The 20,591-nt window shown below is 35.4% G+C and overlaps 1 protein-coding gene and 1 long non-coding RNA gene across 6 annotated transcripts in view; both read right to left on the reverse strand.

Annotated features, from left to right (window-relative positions):
• Window positions 1-2,026: 2,026 nt before the first annotated feature.
• Window positions 2,027-13,131, reverse strand: LOC130684105 (uncharacterized). The gene is made up of 3 exons (XR_008998247.1): window positions 11,562-13,131; window positions 5,426-5,462; window positions 2,027-5,076 (listed from the first exon to the last, which is right to left on the reverse strand). It is a non-coding gene; the product is annotated as an uncharacterized LOC130684105 (long non-coding RNA).
• A 3,875-nt stretch (window positions 13,132-17,006) lies between these two features.
• Window positions 17,007-20,591, reverse strand: part of UBE2E3 (ubiquitin conjugating enzyme E2 E3) — a 91,315-nt gene continuing 87,730 nt past the window's right edge. For all 5 annotated transcript variants that reach the window (XM_057503826.1, XM_036879408.2, XM_036879404.2 and 2 more), the window contains 2 exons: window positions 19,288-19,435; window positions 17,007-17,641 (listed from right to left, as the gene is read on the reverse strand). In XM_057503826.1, coding sequence (XP_057359809.1) covers window positions 17,544-17,641; window positions 19,288-19,435 — 246 coding nt within the window. In that variant the 3' untranslated portion in view covers window positions 17,007-17,543. The remainder of the gene's footprint in view (window positions 17,642-19,287; window positions 19,436-20,591) is intronic.

Genomic DNA, 20,591 nt, shown 5'->3' on the forward strand with positions numbered 1-20,591 from the left:
GACAGATTTGTTCAGATTAGCACTCCAAAGTAGACCAGCCTCTACCAAGCAACATTTGGCAAATCGTATTGTAGTTTTATATAGTACCTGTTGTTGTTATGCAACCAAGGTTTCTTAGCTATTTCCAATTGTAATACTCAGCTGTGACATGGGGCTCTTTATTATTTATCAGTTCTCTCACAAATCCCCAAGGATGAACGTTAATGTTCTTAAATGCATGCCCACTGAGAGAAATTTTGTAAATCACAGCACACTATAGCTCAAATAGGATGGCTATATATTAATAAAAGGAGTAAAACTGATTAAAAAATTTAAAAAGGATAATCTCCATGTTTTCAAATATTTTTAAACATAGTACTTAGCATATTTAATCTTTGAGACAAATTTTTATAACCCTTAAACTGAAGTAATTATCAAGGAACTATAACCATATTTTCTCATAATAATGGTAACACCACATTCGAAGATATTAAAGAAAAATAACTGATTAAAATGGAAAGGGAACTGCTAGTTGGAAACAAAAATCTGAGTAACTGTTTTGTGTTTATGATGGACTGAAGTTTCTTTCAAGTTAAGTTAAAATACTTATATATTTCGTTCCATCTGTATCTTTTAACAAGAGTAAGCAGTTCTAAGGAGGTAAGAATTTAAGAAGTTCCTCCCCCTGTTGTCTGTTTTTTCAATACATTTTCAATATGTCCAATTTTTCAATTCTAAGAATTTCTAAATCCTTAAAATACTATTAAAGTTTTGAAGAGGTTTTTCCAAGAAAAGCCTGCAACATTTAAAACAGTATTCTTCCTAATGCTTGCTGAATATCCTTAACAAGTTGTGGATTTCAAACAATTCAACCCACCAAGGGCCAGGAAACTATGATCTAAATGATTTTGAGGCTTTTGCTTATTGAATTTTATTCTATCCTCCTGATAACTTACTATGCAAGCCCTCAATACACAACCGTGATCTTCCTGTGTGTGGCTAAGTTTACAAAGACAAGAAAGACAACACTATGAGAGTTTGAATGGGGAGATCTCCTTGCTGATATTTTTGGGCAAAAATAAGGATGCTAGGCTCACCTTTGCAGCATGTCAGGAAGTGTCCACAACTTAGACACCAGCATACGTTGGGCTATCAGGAGCTCTTCCAGGGTTGCAGATAAGGCTTGGGGACATGTGGTCTAAAGCATTGCTACTAGGTCTGTTCCAGGCGTCAGCAGTTAGGAAAATGCATGGCCCTCACCTACTGAGTCAGAATCTCTGAGGTAGGACCCACCCAGCAATCTAACTAGCTCTCCAGGTGATGCTTAGTCTCACTTAAGTGCGAGGACTTCTGACCTAACAGACTCCTGGTGTGGAGTACAGGGCTTGCTATGACAAACAGGTGGAGGAGATGAAACTCCTCCTTGCCAGCAGCATGGACATCACCCAGGAGCTTGTTAGAAATGCAGCATCTCCTCCACCCAGGCCTACAGAAGCAGAATCACATTTTAGTTGGAAATTATTCTCCCGGAGGGAGCAGTCAGCCCCTGCCCCATCTCAAGCAGTAGCTATAGCACTTTGGGCTGCTTCTCTCTCTCTCTCTCGATCAAAATTCCCATTTACCCACCTTGCTTCAATCAGGTGTGTATGGGTGGGGGAGTGATTTTTCTGAGCTAATGAGTTCTAGTGTATAGTCACTGATAAAACTCAACTTGTTACTGATTCCTGTGATATCAATATTAAAAAGAAAAGATTCTGGAGATGCCTATATTTTAAGCCAAAGAATGGAATTCTAGGTGCAGTGAGAAAGAATAGAGAAAATAAAGGTTTCTGTGGGAGCAATGGTTTTTGATATGCTACAAATCAGACAGGGGTAGGCTGAGTTGGTCTTGATCTTCCACCTGGATTCCTTTCCTTTATGTTTAACAAGAACTGACTGAACAAAGAATTCACCTCCAAATGGGAGCCTAATTGCCTCCATTAACCTATCATGTAGATTTGTTTCAACTATCTAACTTTACACCAATATGGGCCCAGTATTCAAGGTGTTTTAGGCTAGTAAACATTTAGTGGCTCCAGGAGTCCAAGAATGAACTTAAACTGAGTATACACCTAGTGGGTGGGGTGATTTTGAAAGTTTTATATACACCAGTACTTTGCTTCACCCTGAGTCTTGGAATTGCACACTATTGCCGACTCCATCCACCCACCCCACTGCCAAATCTGGAAATCCAGGTTTCCAAATATCTTGATTATAGGATGGAGATGGTGGCAAAGAAACATACAGGTTTTAAAAAGTTTTCTAGGTAATTCTGATATCTATGCCCTACTTCTCTAATTGATAATCACGAATCAATTAAGTTTTATTATTGTCTGTGAAGTTTTTACATATAATTTAATGGTGGTTACACTGTTATTACTTGAAATGAGACATATCATAAAAGCACAGTTTTTCTTTCATATGTGAAGTACAATTTTATAACTCACTTTGATCCATGTGATTTGATATATATATAAGTTCTGAATCAAAACAGATCCATGCATGCAAAATCAATAATTTTGAAGATCTCTTGAACTCTACTGATTACTCTCTTAATCTTGCCCTATTTAAAATGAAAACAATCTGAGGAGAGCTACATTTACTAAATACTTCTTCATCTGATACCTATGCCCTAGGTATACTTAACATTGACAATGTACTAAATACTACAGCAAACAGCCTGCTGGGATATGGACAATAATTTTTCACTTAAAATTCACAGTAAAGTTTGAAAATAGGACCCTGTACTTCTGCCAGCTTAAGCTTGATTTCTATGATTTAACTGAGACAGTTGAAATAAACAAACCAAACCAAACCTTCCTGAATTTCAATTGTTTACAATGTGTCTCACTGATATGAAACGAGTCTTTCTACAGTTGAGATTATGACAAATTTTTACAAGCTGGACAATGGAGAAACCATTTTTAAAATTTATTATTTATTTTACTTTTTCATTATTACCTTATTATTGTTCATTATCTCAATGTATTATTTAAGACCCTTTTTATTATAAACAGTATTATCACATAGAGGAGACTAAATTTACCCATAATCCCAGGACACTAACATCTTTTTTGTAGTCACTTAATCCTTACCCACAAAAATAACTTTCAAATAGTTGTAACCTGTTTATTTACACAATTTTGGGAAAATCACTATTTAAATCCTAATATACACTATTTATATCCTAATATAATATCCTTAACTCCTCTTTAAGGAAAGTATACAGTGTAAAACCTACAACACGCAATATACCCCATAATCCCCAAATATCCAAGAGCTTCAGCCTTCAAAACCAAATTACAACTGCCTTTCTTTCCTTCTCCACTTGAGTACAGGAACTAAACTGAGGTTCACTTTAGTCCAAGTTTGCCACCTCTAAAATGGTACATGTACAATATAGTTGTTATAATTTTGGTTGTTCAACACATCATCTTTGAGTAATCTTTATAAAATCTTAAATTTTATCTTAAACATCTTCATACTAATTTAACTGATAATCTCTATGGTTCTTATTATTCCACTCCTCTTGAGTTTGTGTTATAGGCAAGATAGTTAATACAAATGACAGACAAGGGAATCTACATTAACTATACTACCCAGGCCAAAGGAGAAACAGCACTATTTAGGTAGAGTAGGTCCTGTAATTGCAGAAATACCAGCCTGCTTCCTCAGGGGTCAACTGTGTGATCCTGAGCCAATCATTTTGTCCCTTTGCACTTCAGGTCACTCTACTGCAAAATGAGTATCTGCATTGTCTTTGGGGTATTATGGCAAAAACCAGAATACAAGTAAGGCATTGTGAAATCCCTCCAATGAAATGTACTGGATTTTTAAAATAAGATTATTTTTTTATTAATATTCATTAGGATAAGTACAACTTATTCTTGACCTGTATATTAAAACTGATCTGTATCATGAGTTCACCTTCCAATTTGTTTCAAGCACAGGCCTGGAAGTGCTGAACCAGTTTCATTTGGTGACACACTGACATCTAGTGGAGATTTATGGTGTGCTATGGAGTACTGTAGACCCCAAAATCACCAGTTACGGTGGGGGTGAAGAAGCAAAAGCAACTTTGGGTCTTTATGCAACACTAAGAAAAGATAGAGACAAATTGAAAATGAAGGTACACTACCATATTTAAGTTTTTGCTTATTCAATTAAACAACGTTGGCTAATTCTCAAGATATTTGATCAAAAGTTATGGGATGATGTGGGTGGGGATAGCGAAGAGCTGTTTTAGTGTCGAGTTGTGGGAGATCCCCAAAACCACGCTCTGATTCAGTCTAAAGAGGCAACAACATACTGTTGACCTGATCTTTTCTTTCTGCACTGAATTCTGGCCAGGGTGGAGGGAGGGCAGGGGGAAAGGGAAACACCAGGGAGTAGTTCTCTGGGCTTTTCATTACATCCTTTAATTTTTGTGGTTAGAATTTTATTAAACCCAGAGGGAAAGCTCCTATAAACACATATATGTGGAAGCTTTTTGGCAACATCACTAGCCATTTATCTAAATCTGCTCATTTAGTACACTGTGCTTACTTTGGAATAAAAATACAAAATGTTTTATTACCCCAAGCTTTCACAAATGCACAGTACCCTCTGTGAAGTGTGGCTTTCCTCTCTGTCCCTTCCAATGGCTTCAAGAAATAAATGTTGATGACTTCAAGTGGAAGTCAATTTGACACTCACATACTTTAACATGTGATTTAAAAAAAAAATACTAACAAATATTCATTGGAAGATTGTCACAATCACATATCTGCTACAGTACAAATTCAACTTAAATTCTGGCCCCTCCTCCCAACCTTGAGTGAACATGGGAAGGACTGAGTGCAGATGGTCTACTTGATCTATACCAGCCTGTCTCCTTGTTTTCTATGGAGCTTCAACCTCTGGATGGGACTTCTTTACACCATGTGTAATGGCTTCATTATTCCAATGAACAGGAAAGGTTGAAGAGGAGGAATTCTGGAAGCTGGAGTAAATAATATTTTATACTGTTGTGTGCTTATTTAGCCTCTGGTTCTGGCAGACCCTTCCACCACACCTCTTCTGGAAAAAAAAAAAAGGAAAAAGAAAAGTGAAAACATCTTAACTGTTGGTCTGAAGGTAACATGGAACTAAAAGAAACCTCAAGGAATAGGAAATGGGTGACTCTCTTGAGTAGAATGTGTATGATTTTGTTCCCACCACACACAGAATGCTCCTAAGTTCTTTAACTCCTTCACTCTTTCATTTATACTTGGGAATCAGAAGAATAATCTAGAAATGATTAGATCAGACCAGCTCTCAAACGTAAAACCTAGAAGAATCTTATGATAGTTTAATTATGACCAAATATCCTTAAATAAACAGGTATCCATTACTGGGGTTATTAAATTTAAAAAAGAAATATACTCACTTATGTACTTCTTGGCAATTAATAAGTACACTTCAATCTTCAGAGCCCAGAGACAAAAACAAACAAAAACAACAAAGAAAGATGCAACATAACCTATTAGCAAAGCAACAGCAATGTTCTATTAGGGAAACTTCAAGCTGCAAACATGTAATTATCCAATTTGCAATTGTTTTATGTTTACTGCTTAAAAAGCCATTCCAGATACTTTATAACTGCCCTGTTTTACCACTAAAACAATTTTTTTCTCATCACTACATTTCTACAGTGTTGCTCATTGTTTTTTTTGTTCAATAATTGAGAAAATTCAGGCCCAGAAGTTAAAAAAAAAACAAACCTTATTTACAGAGCAAGACAGTATATAAGACATTTATTTGAAAGCTTAGTTACTCCATTTCAGGCTGGTGGTTAAATTAATTAAACTATTTTGGATCTAGAGTTCAGTATCTTCAAGACCCTTAAGTCAGAATTGAAATAATTATTGGAGTGTTTTACTCAGAAAGAAACCACTGTGATAATGTTTACTTTTAAGTGATAATACAACTAAAATTTTAAAGTTGTGATCTCCACATCCATTTCTTCCAAGAGCAAGTGTCCAAATATGTCATGCTATAACCCTTGGTAATTAGTTTCGAATCCGTGAAATATGTATTTTATTGGCTATGTCCTGTTTTGAAAATGGTGATTTAAAAGATTCCTGGGCAGGGCCCTTACTCTGGAGCTAAGGTTACTATCCTACTGCGTGAAATAAGCAGATTTCAGTGATTTTCAGTCATTTTGGCGTGTGTGTGTACATGGCCTCCCAAATCACTCTTGCAGTTCCACTCTCCCACAGTATGCCACACTATGTAGTAGACAGGAACTGAGTCTCCAGACATGCTCAAAATTGTGGATGCTAAAGAGGTACCTATTAAGAGATTTGTCCATGGGTATGTTATAGGAAATGAATCGAGATGTCAGTGTACCTTATTTATATTTAATATATAAAGATCTGTTTATATATTAGTACAAAATATTTAATATTGGAAAAATAATTTACAGTAACATTATAGAATCAATACTAATATTCCTACCACCAGAATCCACAAGCCTTTGTGATCTTGGCTTCCCTGGAAATGTAGAGAAAATAGACAAGTCTGGTTTACAGAATCTGAGGAAACTTACTGATTTCTTTCTTCTTTCAGCATTGTAAGAGCAGGCAATACATTTTTAACCCAAGCTCAAAGTTGTGTACCTTTTCCTAAAGCTTAAATGGTCTGGTCATTTTCTCCACATTATAGTACGCTCTTCTAAATCAACCATCAACCTTTATTCCTCTATCAAAATAACACCCCACAACGGAGCAAAGAACAGGAGAGCTTTGGCTGCTTCTCTTCAGAGGTCCCCATTGCACTGTTCTTCCCTTTGGGCTTTTGGCACCCTATGGTACTTGGCACCCTCTGTTCTCAAATGATAACCAGTTCCATATATTCTACTTTGCGAATACATAAAATGAAAAAAAAATACATTTCTAGCTAATCACTAAGAAGGCTTCAATAAGCTGCAACTCAAAAGGAACATAAAATGATTTATAATTTTAAGTAACAAAATATAGGGCTTTAGTGTTTATTGTGGTCTTCCAGCCAGGCCTTAAGTAAGGAAAAGCTGTCTTAGCAGTGCCTGATAAAAGGTGGAATAAAATGGAACTGAGACAGCCAACATGAGACATAAAAACCTCTGCTCCTTCTACTCACTCTAATAACATTTGAAAAACCTCTTTTCTGATCTTAACTACCATTAGCCTGCCTAACAGTTAACTTTAAACCTGGAAAGTTTTGTGCCTGTTTAAATATGGCTGAATACTTGTTTGTCTTACTAGAAACATTATTACTACAATGAAAATAAAAGTAAGTGGTGCCATATGCCACACTGATAGACAGTGCTCATCCACTGAGTATGTCCTTACCTATGTGTAGTTAATAGGTAAGCTAAGACACTTCAAAATACTCAAATCCAGCCAAAAAAAAGACCATACAAAGTTGCCCACTCACCACTGAATTATTTGGGACTGAACAGAAGCTCAATTTCAGCACTGCCAAATGCTTAGATACAGAAGCAATGCACCATCTGTCTTGAACCACCAAGTACATAAATTCAGACTTAAAATACTGGTATGCCTAGCATCATTCCTTAAGCAATCATTTTCTGATGGCTTGAAACTTAACATGACAAGAAACAAGGTTACGTCCATCAATACTTGGAACTGCTAGGAGTGAAATAACTGTAGTCCTACGAGCAGAAAGCCTCGAAGGAGTCAGAGGATTAAGAAAGTGTTCTCCATAAGTCACTATTGCTATGTCTCTGAGAAAACATTATAGATGGTGCCACCGCTGCCACTGGCAAGAATGACTGTTACTTTATGACAAAACAAGTACATCTGAAGCTGCTACTGATATGGGGGTGGCTTCATCAGGGGAGCGCACTGACGTCAGGACAGGACAGTAGGCTTCTGAGGAGTTTGGACTTGATTCTGTAAACAATGGCACGCAGTCAAGTCTTTTCATCAAGGATTGTCCTGTTACTCTGGGAAGATGATGTGATAGTGTTGGAAGAATGGGTTTGAGTCTTGTGAATGGACAAGAGGACACCTTAAAAGGCTCCTCTAGATAAGAGATGACCTGAGGGCTATAGTGAATCTAGGACTGGGGAGAACAGAAGCAAAACACGATGTCCTTCATATGTAAGGAGAGAAGATGGCCACTAACAGTCTGTATACTATATGTGAAATATTCTAAGGAGTATTGTACAATTTAAGGAAGAAGAATCATACTCTATTTCATTAAGTTCAGGTAAGTATAGTGGGTTGTAACATTCAGTAATCACAGCAAAAGCACAAATCAGCAAGACTCAATCAGGCAAAACAAAGTTACTTCTGAGTATTTAACTCTTTGACACTGTAAGCAAAATTAAGTGGTTGAGCCAATTACAATTTAGGCTTCTCTCTGACTAGGTTTTCAGAGAAGTTAAGCTAAGATATGCCCCATTTCCCTAAGGTTTGAATCTTCGGAGGCAGGAACTCAGGACAGTAGCATGAAAAAGAAAGCAAAATAAAAGGTATGAGTACTGGTCATAAGCTCACTACCCCACAGGTTTTCTGGAAATGAAAAATGCTCTTCAAATTCCCTACTTACTGAGTAAGGTACGGCCCAAAGAGATAGAAGGCCTATCTTATCATGGGACTAGGGGTAGAAGTCAGGATAATAGGAGTTGGTGTCACTATGTTCTACTCTGACTATCACATCCACAAAATACTCCTAGTGTAAAGAATGCTCTTTTCTAAAAGCATCTGAATGGGCAAGAAAGGATTTCTGAAAAGCCACTTTTCTCTAGCTAAATGAGAGAAGTCACGTGCCACATCACCTACTGAGGTGTTTCCAAAACTCTCTATACACCCAGGAAATCTCTTTTCCTGACTAGACTATGATAAGGTCCTTGGGAAACATGTTTCTTCTGTTTACAGCATTTAAAGCAGTAAGGACTTTCAATAAATACTTAAATTCCTCTAGTTAAATTTTGTGTCAAAGTGGATTCTTCAAAGGCATAACAAAAATCACTTGAAGGAAAGAAAATACTAAGGTATTTAGGATACAAACCAATGAACAATTGCTAACCATACTTGATGAGTCATTCCAAATGCAATGTAACTTTTATTACTCATTAATTGTTCATTAACATGTAACTGAAATTAAAGACCCACCTAGACAGACAATTCACTCAAAACATGTGTTCTCTTAACAAATGACTTCTGTCCTGGGAACAGAGGAGTCACAGAAACATGAGTTCTATTCCCCCCATCCACACTTTCAGCCAATAACCACTTACTATTTCACGGAGGAGTAGAAGCAAGAAGAGAGCTTCTCACTACCCTGTTTAACCTCCAGTCTGGACCTTCCCTTTGACCGCTGCCTATTCTATTAACTATGCAGGCAATACGATGTCTGAGTTTCACAGCAAAGGACCTGATTTGTGTGCTGGATCCTATCCCCGCCTGCCTACCTAGGAGAAGTGAAGAATTGGTGAAGGCCAATAATGTTTAAGTGGATATACTATGTTTTCCAAAGAGTTCTTACCAGTCAGTAAGAGAGAGAAATGCTCAAGGTAAGTGTAGAGAGCTTTGCAAACAACTTCAGTAGAGTATAGCAAATAATTTTCTCCAGGACATTGCCTCTCTGCCCTACTCATCCACTTCTCTCTATTTAATCTTTCCCATCAACATGCAAACACACTGTAATATTTCCCATCTTAAAAAAAACAAATCCCCCAACAGCTCCCCACTTCTCTACTTCAGGACTAAATTGTCAGGTGTCTCCAATTTCTCTCCATCTTTGGCACCTACTCCAGTTGAGCTTTTGATCTCACCATGCCAACAAAAGAGCTCCTCAAAGTTCCCCATGACCACCACCCATCAGTTGCTTAATAAAATAGCATATTTCAGTCCTCATCGTATTTGACTCATCAGTCACATCTGATGCAGACCGTTCCCACCTCCATGAAACTTTATTTCCTTTCCAGGCCCCACACTCTCCTGGGTTTTGCTTTTACTTCTGCTTGCTCCTTCCTGGGTTCTTGTGGATTCCTCATATCCTCAGCTTCTTAAAGTTGGAGTGTCCAGACTTCCTTCTTCTCTAGCAGCACTTATTTCCTGGATGACCTCATACAGTCTCATAGCTGCAAATATCACCTATTCACTCATAAGTCCCAAATGTACATGCCCAGCGCAGAACCAATTTCCAAATTCCAGATTTATGTACCTACAGTTCTGACACTTCTGTTTGGATCTTTAATAGGCATTTCAAACTTAACCTGTTGAAAGCTATAAACTCTTAATCTTTCTCCAATCCTCCTCCACACCCAGGTACCTTATCTTAGTTAACTCAAACTCCAATCTTCTAATTTGCTCAGGTGCCAACCTTTTGATTCGTTTTTCATACCACAGTCAAATCTATTATTAGCAAGTCTTGCTAGCTCTACTATCAACCAGAATCTGACCATTTCTTACTAGCTACATTAATGCCACCCAGGTGGAAGTCATCAGTACCTTTTGTCATGCTCCCTCACACCCAAGTCTTTCCCTAACAGTATTCCAAGATTGTACTAAGACATGTCATATCCTATCACTCTGGCTAAAAATCCTCCAATGGCTTCCCATCTTAAAATGGACTACAAGACCCTATGTCACCTGTCCAGAAGTCATATTCTTGACCTCACCTCCTACTCTTCTTCCTACTCTTCTTCTAGTGGCTCACTCTGCCACCTTCCCTGGCCTGCGCTGTACTCTGCACGCATCAGTCATGCTCTTGCAATGGGTCTTTTCATTTGCTATTCTCTTTGCCTGGAATACTCTTCCTCGTGCAGTTTAATCCCTCACCCTGTTCAGCTAGACTCACGTCTTTCTGGAGAGGTCTTCTCTGATTACCCTTTTTATGACTGCACTGCAACCTTCCTTCTCTCTCCTAGCATACACTTCCTATTTATTTCCCTTCTCTGCTTTAGTTTTCTCCATGGCACTTACCATTTAATGTGTATTTTTTACACTTTTTTTTTTTTACCTTGTTTTTGTCTGTCTCCCTGCACTGGAAAGTAAACACTGCTAAGACAGGGATTTATTTTTTGTGCCTTGTTCACTGCTAATACTAATCACCTAAAACAGTGTTTGTCAGAGCATACAACTAATAACTTACTAAGTGAAATGAACTGGATTTGATTTCTAGGCGCTCATGACCAAATAAGGGAGGTGACATACAAACACAAAATGTGTCATAAAAAAAGGAACTGTAGAAGAAAAAGCATTGTCTCACACACACTTGAAATGACATTTACCATTTGGGAGTTGTGTGGCCAATATAAAGAGTTTAGGAGAAGGGTCAAGTGCTCCTAAAATAATTATAAAGGAATCAGGTAGGGGTGTCAGGGATACCCCTACACACAGCCTTATTCCCTCATTCCCTTGTACTCATTTTTCATCACTGTTGAGGAAAACATGAAATGCTCAAACAAAGATGTGTCATAAGCACCCCAATCTCAGTCGCGAGAGAATCTTTGCCTTTCCTTACACATGTGGATGGCCCCGTAACTCAGGATTTCTCTTGGTGCCCAGTACCTCTCTGTAATCCACTTCTCCATAGGTTTATCTTTTTCTCCTCTTGGTCTGAGGTGGGCCTGGAGCAATAAACAGCCAGCATAATTGAATTTGCTCGGCTGATTTATGAATACTCATGGTAAATGAGTGGAAAATTGCTGGAATTACATATCTGGAATTAGGGATCTTTCAATTCTACCTATTGGTGGAAGAATAACATGGGGCAATATAAAAAAAAAGTTAACTCCTCTGACTTCTTGTCATATTTTATTTCCCTTTCTCACACATGCTAGAAGCAGGTAAGAAAAACAATGAAGAGACTTGACTATTTCAATAACCAACCTTCAATAAACAAGGACTGCCTCCTTCCCCACTATATACTTGGTTCTTTTCCCCTAAATATTTCTCTTGAAAGACAATTTTTTTTTCAAGGCCATCATTTTTATTAATTTTCCTAAAAGAATATTTAAGCAGATAACATGTACTTCTCTGTGTCTTTTTCTCTTTTTACTAGTAAGAAAAATTACCAATTAAGAGAGTAATGGTCATGGGAAATTATGTACATTTTATAAGAAAGAATTTTGGTAAATTTAATAACCCTTAAAATTACAAGATTAATTCATTTTCCATTTTAAACAGGTAGACATTAAGTAGGTTTATGGGAATAACCCATTATTACTTCTCAAATTTCAAGTTAACAGGAATATATTCAGTACCTACCACGTATAAAACACTGAATCAGTATGATTGGGAAATTAAAGACTACATGACTGTTATGCTTCACATGGTCTCTCAATAACCTTTTGGCGAAGACTTACATCTATGATATGATATTTACTCATTCAGCAAACGTTTATCATGTTTGATATTGGGCTGAGATACATAACGAGAACTATGGATATTATCCTCCAAAATCTCAATATCCAGAAATATGTATAAGGTGCTAAACTGAATAAAATGCCAAAATGCAAGCTAGAGACACTAGATACTAAGAGTAATTTGAAAGACAGAGAATTATTTTAAAAGCATCAAATAGTGTTAAGTACGTTTAGTATGATATAGCTAGGGTAAAACCAAATTATTATACTAATATTTTCATAGCTAAATGAACAAGGACATCTTCTCAATTTTTCATTTAACAGAAAATGGGTACACAGTAGCAAAGATGTGTTCTCTACTAAGGAGAAACCTATTTGGACAGGAAAATGATAAACCATTTAAGGATATTCATATTCATCTCTGTGTGCATCAGTGCTTGAAAGGACCTTCAATTAGCAAGCACTTAAAATATGTAGAATAAACTCACATGGAGGTCAGTTAAGGGGTTATAGAGCATAATCACCTCCTCAAGGAAAAAATTAAAGAAAAATAAAAAAGGATTCCTGCTGAGGAGAGTACCTGGCTTGTTGCTAGTAGCACTTGGAAGTATGCACATATTTGAATTTCTCTTATTATTTCTGGTATTTGTACAGATGGGGTCTCTCTCAAAACTTAGACTAAGACAGACTAAAGGTATGTGATAGTAAAATGTAAAGGTTTCACCAAAGGAGTTGGACTTGAGATAAGTTTAGGGACTGAAGAATTTGGAAAAAGAAAAATTGCTTTTAATGTTTTGTGTTGGGTAGATGTGCGTAAATGCCTTTAGCCTCATTGGATTTCAACAAGATACCTATAGATGATATGAAAGATTTAAAGGGACTTAAATTTCTCATTGGTAATACATAGATTTGTTGAACAATTCCTTTGCTATGCCAGAGTTCTCTTTATTTCTGAACATATCCAGGGCTAGGACACAGAGCCCTGTTGCCTAATCAAGTCAAATCACTCTTTCTCATATATATTAAAACTAATGACACATACTACTTACTAAAGGATGTTTATACTGTCCTTGTGCACAAATCTGAGTAATCTAGTACTTCACATTTTCTTTTTATTAATTTTCAAACTTAGCTTCTTAATGGTGTGATCTTATTAACATATATGAGATGGAACCACAAAAAGGTGAGAGCACAGCAGGTGACAAAGTAGAACAAGAGAGATTCCGCTGGAAATCCAAGATACTTGCTTCAGAAAAGTGCTCTATGAGTTCAATGGAGAAAAAGAGCAAAGTGAGGCTGAGTGATACATGCATCCACATTGAAGGGCTACTCTTCATTTCTCATTAACAAAGTTGATTTTCTCTGACAAAGTGTTGACACTACTCATCATGTTGACAATGATGTTTATAAATCAGTTCCAGAAATTCACTTAATAACCATTTTGAAAGAACTATTAGTCTACTATGGAGAAATGTCCCATTACACATTAGAGGGTACACAATTAAATCATTAAAGAACTTTACAAAAATAAGTGAAAAAACTAGTTACAAAAAATTTAATGTTTCAAATAATGCCTAGCTACTAAAATGTAATTATGGTTTATTTTTTATTGGGTATTACTCAGTAATTTATTTAGACATGAAACAAAATGATTCATATATTCTATTTATCTAAAATAAGGAATACTAACTGAAATACAAGTGGATAATATAATTTTTGTAGAATCATTCTCAGCCTCTTAAAATAATTTGCAATGGTTTAATGCTTCATATCATGCCTACGATCTGTCCAGACTACAATACAAATGTCAAATGAAAATGTGTTAATGTACTGCATTAACATGACTACAATTAGGTAAGTATTTTAAATTGTAAGACTGTAACTTACTTAAGTTTTACATTCTTATGTTGTTACAAATATACACTTGGACAAGTTAGTGGGCTGACTCTAAGTCCAACACCTCTAAGTTCTTATTATAAAGAGTCATAGGGTCAGTGGGCCAATTCAAACTGCAAACATCTACAAAACTTTATTTCCGTGATTACTTAAGATTTGCTAGCAAGATCTAGACAACTAATCTATTTTGAAAAAGGTAGTCATCAAATGCTTGCTTTATCAATATAAATTTCTGATGAAAATATAGAAATCAAAATTTGATTTTATCAAAATCCCATACAGATATGTGATTGTTAATAAATTTGATTAAATACATTTTAAATAAAATTATCCCACTTTCCAAATAAAAATAAATCAGTGATGTTAAAAGTACTACTATGATAAATACCTAAGGCAGAAATACAAATACCCATATTCATTGGAAACAATAAAGCCTTATTTTGTAAGATTCCATTTGAAACTTTTAAATAGAGTATTAAAATAAGGATTTACTAAAATGCAAAACTATACTTTCTCTAACAGCAATTTTCAGAAGTTATCAATTAATTTTTACAAATCTATTTTTACATATATATTCAATGTCAACTGTGGTGTTATAAACCAAAACTCTTAGGCTAGTGGTAAAGAACAGGGGCTGTGCCTCCAAATCATGTTAGCTTTGTAATTTGGGGCAGTTATTTAACCTGTCCGCATCAGTTTTATTCTGTGATCTGAGGATCATTAGAGTGTCTCCTCTCTTAAAAGTTCTTTGGGTATATTAAATGAGGTAAGACGTATCAATAACTAAACAATGCCTGAGATGTAGTGGTGCACTGTCGGCTCCTGTGAGGGTACTGATCATAACTAGGACACTCTAGGCTCAATGGGATGCATGGTGCCATGATCATTCTCAAATACTTAAAAAGTTACGTTTGGACTTAAAACTTGTAAAATTTGTAAAAACGGATGAGGAAAAACTCTGAGTTTTGAAATAGCATAATTTACATCTAGAGCAAAGTTTCATGTTAAAAAAAAACAACATGTACATAGATGCATACCTATGTAATGGGAAATGGATCTATAGTTTTTCAGAAATAGAAAACAAGATAAAAAAAAATTCAGAATTGTAAGGGAATGTAATAGTAGGAAATCAAATGTGGGTAGTTATTTTTCAGTCTATTTGAAATTATAGCCTGTTTCCTGAAAGAGAAAAAAGCAGAACAAGCAAAATAAATTTTCTAGGATTTGAATTACTGTGAAGGCTAACAGAAAACAGGGAAATAATCAAATTCAACCCTTGTGTTTCATATATGAATAATCTGAAACTCAAAGAGGTTAAAGTGTATTATTCAAGGCCTCACAATAGGTTGGGGGTAGTCACTAGGCTGTTGAGCTAATATGAAGTCCAATGACAGCATCACCAAACATCCTAATATTCAGTATGATGAAAGCTTATTCTAGCACCAAGAAAGGTTCATTATTCTAGGATGCACAAAACTGGAAGTGGGGAAAAACTACTTTCTATAGCTCACCTACATAGGCATCCTTATAGCTTACATAAAAGGCCCCTACTGTCATGACACTGAATTGAACTCTATTACATTACTATTAGTTACCGCTTAAAATAGCCAATGGTCAGAGGTTTTCATAGGCCTAAGCCTGAACTCTTCAAGATACTAACTTATGTGGTACTCCTTTGTAATATGAAGAAATTGGGTGATAGGGTGAGTGAAGTTTAAGTGAAAAATAGATATATTAAGTGTAATTTTATTTTTACCCCCATTTGAGACTTCTATTGACAAATTCTCAATTAGGAGTCCAGTATTCCTAGTGAGGGTATATGCAACTGTAAATGTTTTACTTTATTATCTTGAAGCAATGTATTTTCATAATAATAATTCCACTGTAAGTTTTAGGATGGCACTCTACTTCTGTATTTAGAATTGAGGACATCTGCCTCATATTCCACAACCTTGGCTGCATGACCAGATAATTTACCTCAACAATTATTCCAGTGCTGGGAAAAAAATAGCACATTTATACTGTGTTTACCAAACCTAAATATTGCAAAGCAATTCTTCTCTGTACGTAATCTAATATTTAATAATTATAACTAGAAGAAGAAATTTATATAACCTATAAATACCTTAAACTTTGGTATTTTTTCAATTGAGAAATATTGTCACATTGGCACATTAACTCAGAGTTCTATTCTACCTTCAGGGCAGACAAGGGTTTCAGTGTTCAACTCTACCTCTTGCTCTAACTGCTGACCAAGAGCCACAATTAAGAATAGTAATGTACACCATGCACCACGAAAGTCAAGACCAGGATTAGAAATAAAGTAAAAAATACATCAAGAACATAGAAGAGCTACCAGATTAAAGTTATTTGACATATTGCCCAATGACGGACAGAAATCACCAATTTGGAAACAAAATGTTCCATAAGACAATACTAGATTCCTAAGTGAGCCAGGATTTCATGTTATTTTTAGTTCAAATGTCATGTTATCAAAGAACAGATTTGTTTTTGAGACCAATGGTTTAAAATTCAGTTTTACATATTTAAATTTATTATATTCTCACTAGGACTTAAAGGAAAAAAACTCTACACATTTAGTAAGATTTCAAATGTTTCCAATTTAATAATTCATTCATTTGTACTAGTCCTTAGTAGTTGATCCTCATATCTGCATTTTTATTTCATCAACAATCATCTCAGACACGCCTTCTAACAAGATTGACTTAAAATATTACGACAGGAAACTATGCCTTCAGGAGCATGTTTATTGTGTTTGAGATGATACATCAGGTGCTCTCTGAGCTACAAAGGGTAAAAGGAAATCCTCTCATTACAAACTGACAAAGGTAAAAGGTAAAACATTTTTCACAACAGCATGAACCACATATTCAGAAATAGATCTGGGTTTAATACAAATGACATAATTCCTAGTTATCTACGGCTACTTTTATAACTTCATACAGATAATGAATTAGGCTAAAATGCACTATAATATTTGGTAGACTTCAGGACCAGTATCCTTAGTACATCACAAAATACATTTTGATATCCCAAAGAAGCAAGACTTGCAAGTAGGCGTTTTAAACATAACTAATCTACAGCTACAAAGTTCTACTCTTGATAACATTTACCTTTTTTGGGAGTCTCCCAGTCTCCAAAGGATAAAAGCAGAGAGTAGAATCAGTATAACATATACACAGAAGTCCGTATCGTAAAGGCTATAAAGATTTGCAGCACAGTGAGAAGATGCCTTCTGCGCCTTCACACCGCATACAAATTATGTGAATTATGTTGCGTATCTCTTGGTCCACTGTCTGGCTATCCTGTCATGTTCTGCTCTGTTGGTCAAATACTGAGTGGCTATGCTTCCAACCAGAGGATCCGCTGGAAAAGTGGAAAGAACATTAGAAGATATTATATGGTGTCTCAAAGGTACAGTTTTAGTATTCCATTAAATTGAAATGCTGGTATTTCAGCAGTATCTTCATGTATAGTGGCTAAATTTTCAAAAGAAAAATGTTTAAAGTACATAATCATCTATGTATTTTAATATTCAAATTAGAAAGTTCTTTAAAGAAAAAATGAATGTTGAGTTAGTAAATTTGATTTATATAAAAGATGTATAACTTAAATATACAAAAAAACTATTACTCTGGCATTTTATTCAACAATGAAAGTACACCAGGTGATTATATTTTTGTCTTTTTATGGATATTAAAAAAAGTACTTTCAAATAAAAACTTAGATCTTGTAATGTTATTAAGAATGTAATTTTTCATTATATGTAATAATAACCCAAATCATTATTCCTCATCTCCACTGGAAAACTCGCCATTTTGTTTTAAACAGAATTATAAACTAAAATACAAATCTGAGATAAAGCTTTTGCTTTGAATTTATGTACAAATTACGTACACATGGTACAGTATCTGAAGTGTACCAAATGGCAGCCACTAAAAAGCAAAGCTCTCTTCCTTCCTGACTCCAACTACTTAGAAGTTTCTCTCGCCAGCAAATAATTATTGTAGAAACAGCATTTCTACAGAGAAATAAATATTTACAAGCATTCAGAATATTGTGACACACATGAATTTTTCTTCAGGGCCTCACTTTTACTTACTGTATCTTAGAGAACTTTTCCAATCAGTACCTTGAGAGCTGCCTCATTATTTTTAATAGCGTATCATCTATTAATAGACATTGTTTCTAATCTTTTGCTTTAATAAATGATGCCACTAAGAATATCCTTCTTTCTATCTGTCTCTCTATCCATCCAGTCATCTATTCATCTACCCACCCACCCAACCATTCATTTTTCATTCATCAATCTTTGGCATACATATAACTACTGGGCCTAAAATAATAGTAACATAACAGTCTTTGGTGTGTAATCAAAGATTTAGAAAAAGTCGGTCAACCTCTAGAAAAATGGCCACATAGTAAGACGAGGCATGTAAAGGTCCCAGGCCTACACATCCCTTTCTCAAGTCAGCTAGCCATGTTAAAAATCATGTGTGCTAGTTACGCATTTCTTTACAAATTGTGAATTATGTACTAATGACTGTATCTCTGAGTTGACAGAATCATAATTTAGTACAACTTGCTCATCAACTATAATTATAATATCCACTATTACTACATCTAATACAACTAACATAAGCCCTTCATTACTAAGTGGTTGCTTTAAGGCAGATGGCAGCATGGAAGGAACAAGAAAAGAAGGCACTGGTGTCAGAAACACTGCTTTACTCCTGTTAAAAGTGGTCTGTTCAGCTCAAACTTCAGAAAACAGAGAGTCTATCAATGACAGGGAGAACATAATTACAAGGTAGCATGCTATGAACAAACTGAAGAAAGTTACTGTGAAGTTTTGGGTCTATTCTGACTGAAATGGCAATGATCATTTCCTTGCAGAATGTTTTATGCTGATCTAACAATACTATTTACATCTCAAATCCACATTTAAGGTAACCTAGAAATGCACACTGGTTTTGTAGCCTCATTGTATATGCTACCGAGGATTTGCTTACCAGGGTTGCAGTCTGTCAAAAGAGAACAAATTGACAGCAAAACCTTTGAAATAGTCAAAGCAGGACTCCAGTTGTCTTTAAGGATATCCAGACAGATGACTCCCTGACTGTTGATGTTGCAGTGATAGATTCTGGTGCGGAAAGTAACCTAAGGGCAATGACATTAAAAACAGAAAGAAAATGAATGCTTTATTACCAACTAAAATTCTCACTAACAAAAAATGAAGGGTACTACATCAGAGATGATACTAAATAACAAATAATTTAACTGAAGAACTAATCAAATACTAGGATTTTCATAGTAACAAAATTAAATGATTTTATTTAATTCAAAGAAATTTTTCGTTTTTACCCAGTAGAGCTGGAACCACTTTGATTTTAAACTAAAGTGAATAGTTGATTTCAACAGTTTATTCTAAATGAATGATACAGTAATTCTATGGTATGTATGTATGTGTGTGTATATGTGTGTGTGTATGTTTATGTACATGCACACACCCCTGTTTAAAGACAAAAAGAACAGAAATGTTGTGGTACCAAAGGTAAGAAAGACTAATGAGGAATTTTGTAATATATAATGAAAGTTATATTCATTTCTTAGTAAAAAAGATCAGTGTATCAACTTAGCTAATTTCTTGCCATATGTCAGAAAATACTCGAGAAGGATTTAGAAGAAGGCTGGTGAAATCAAGGGCCTTTCTATTTCTCAGCTTTTCATTTCCACGGCCAGCTTACTGTCATGCTAGACTAAGACAGTAAAACAAGGTCTTATATAGGAAATAAAGGAAACTAAATATCCCTGAGATGTGTGAAAAAAAGAAGATAAATCATAGGAACAAATACTGGCAAGTTTCAGAAAAATCTCAAACATTAATTGGGTAGTTAACTCTTAACTTAAGAGTTGCAGAGAAAAAAGTTCCTGATCTCTTGGAACTAGCAGTATACTCTTGATTTCCCAAGTGGAGTCTAGGAAGAAAAAATTAAAACCCTCAAAAGTGTATTTATGATAAGGAAGTATGACTGAAAACAAGAAAGAAACTACTGGCCTAGCAGGGGAGGAGGAGGAAGAGACCACGCACCTCTAGAAACTTCCTTAATACAGTACACACCAGTTAGAGCTCTTAAAATGTGGCTAGCTGAAATGAAATGGGCTAGAAGTGTAAAATGCATACTAGATTTCAAAGACTCAGTACCAAAAAGAGAATGTAAAATATCACGTGAATAATTCTTTTATATTGAGTACATGTTGAAATGACAGTATTCTAGATATAAATAAAATGTTATTAAGATTAACTTCACTCTTT

The sequence above is a fragment of the Manis pentadactyla genome, chromosome 6 (assembly GCF_030020395.1).
Source record: "Manis pentadactyla isolate mManPen7 chromosome 6, mManPen7.hap1, whole genome shotgun sequence".
NCBI classification, from domain to species: Eukaryota; Metazoa; Chordata; class Mammalia; order Pholidota; family Manidae; genus Manis; species Manis pentadactyla.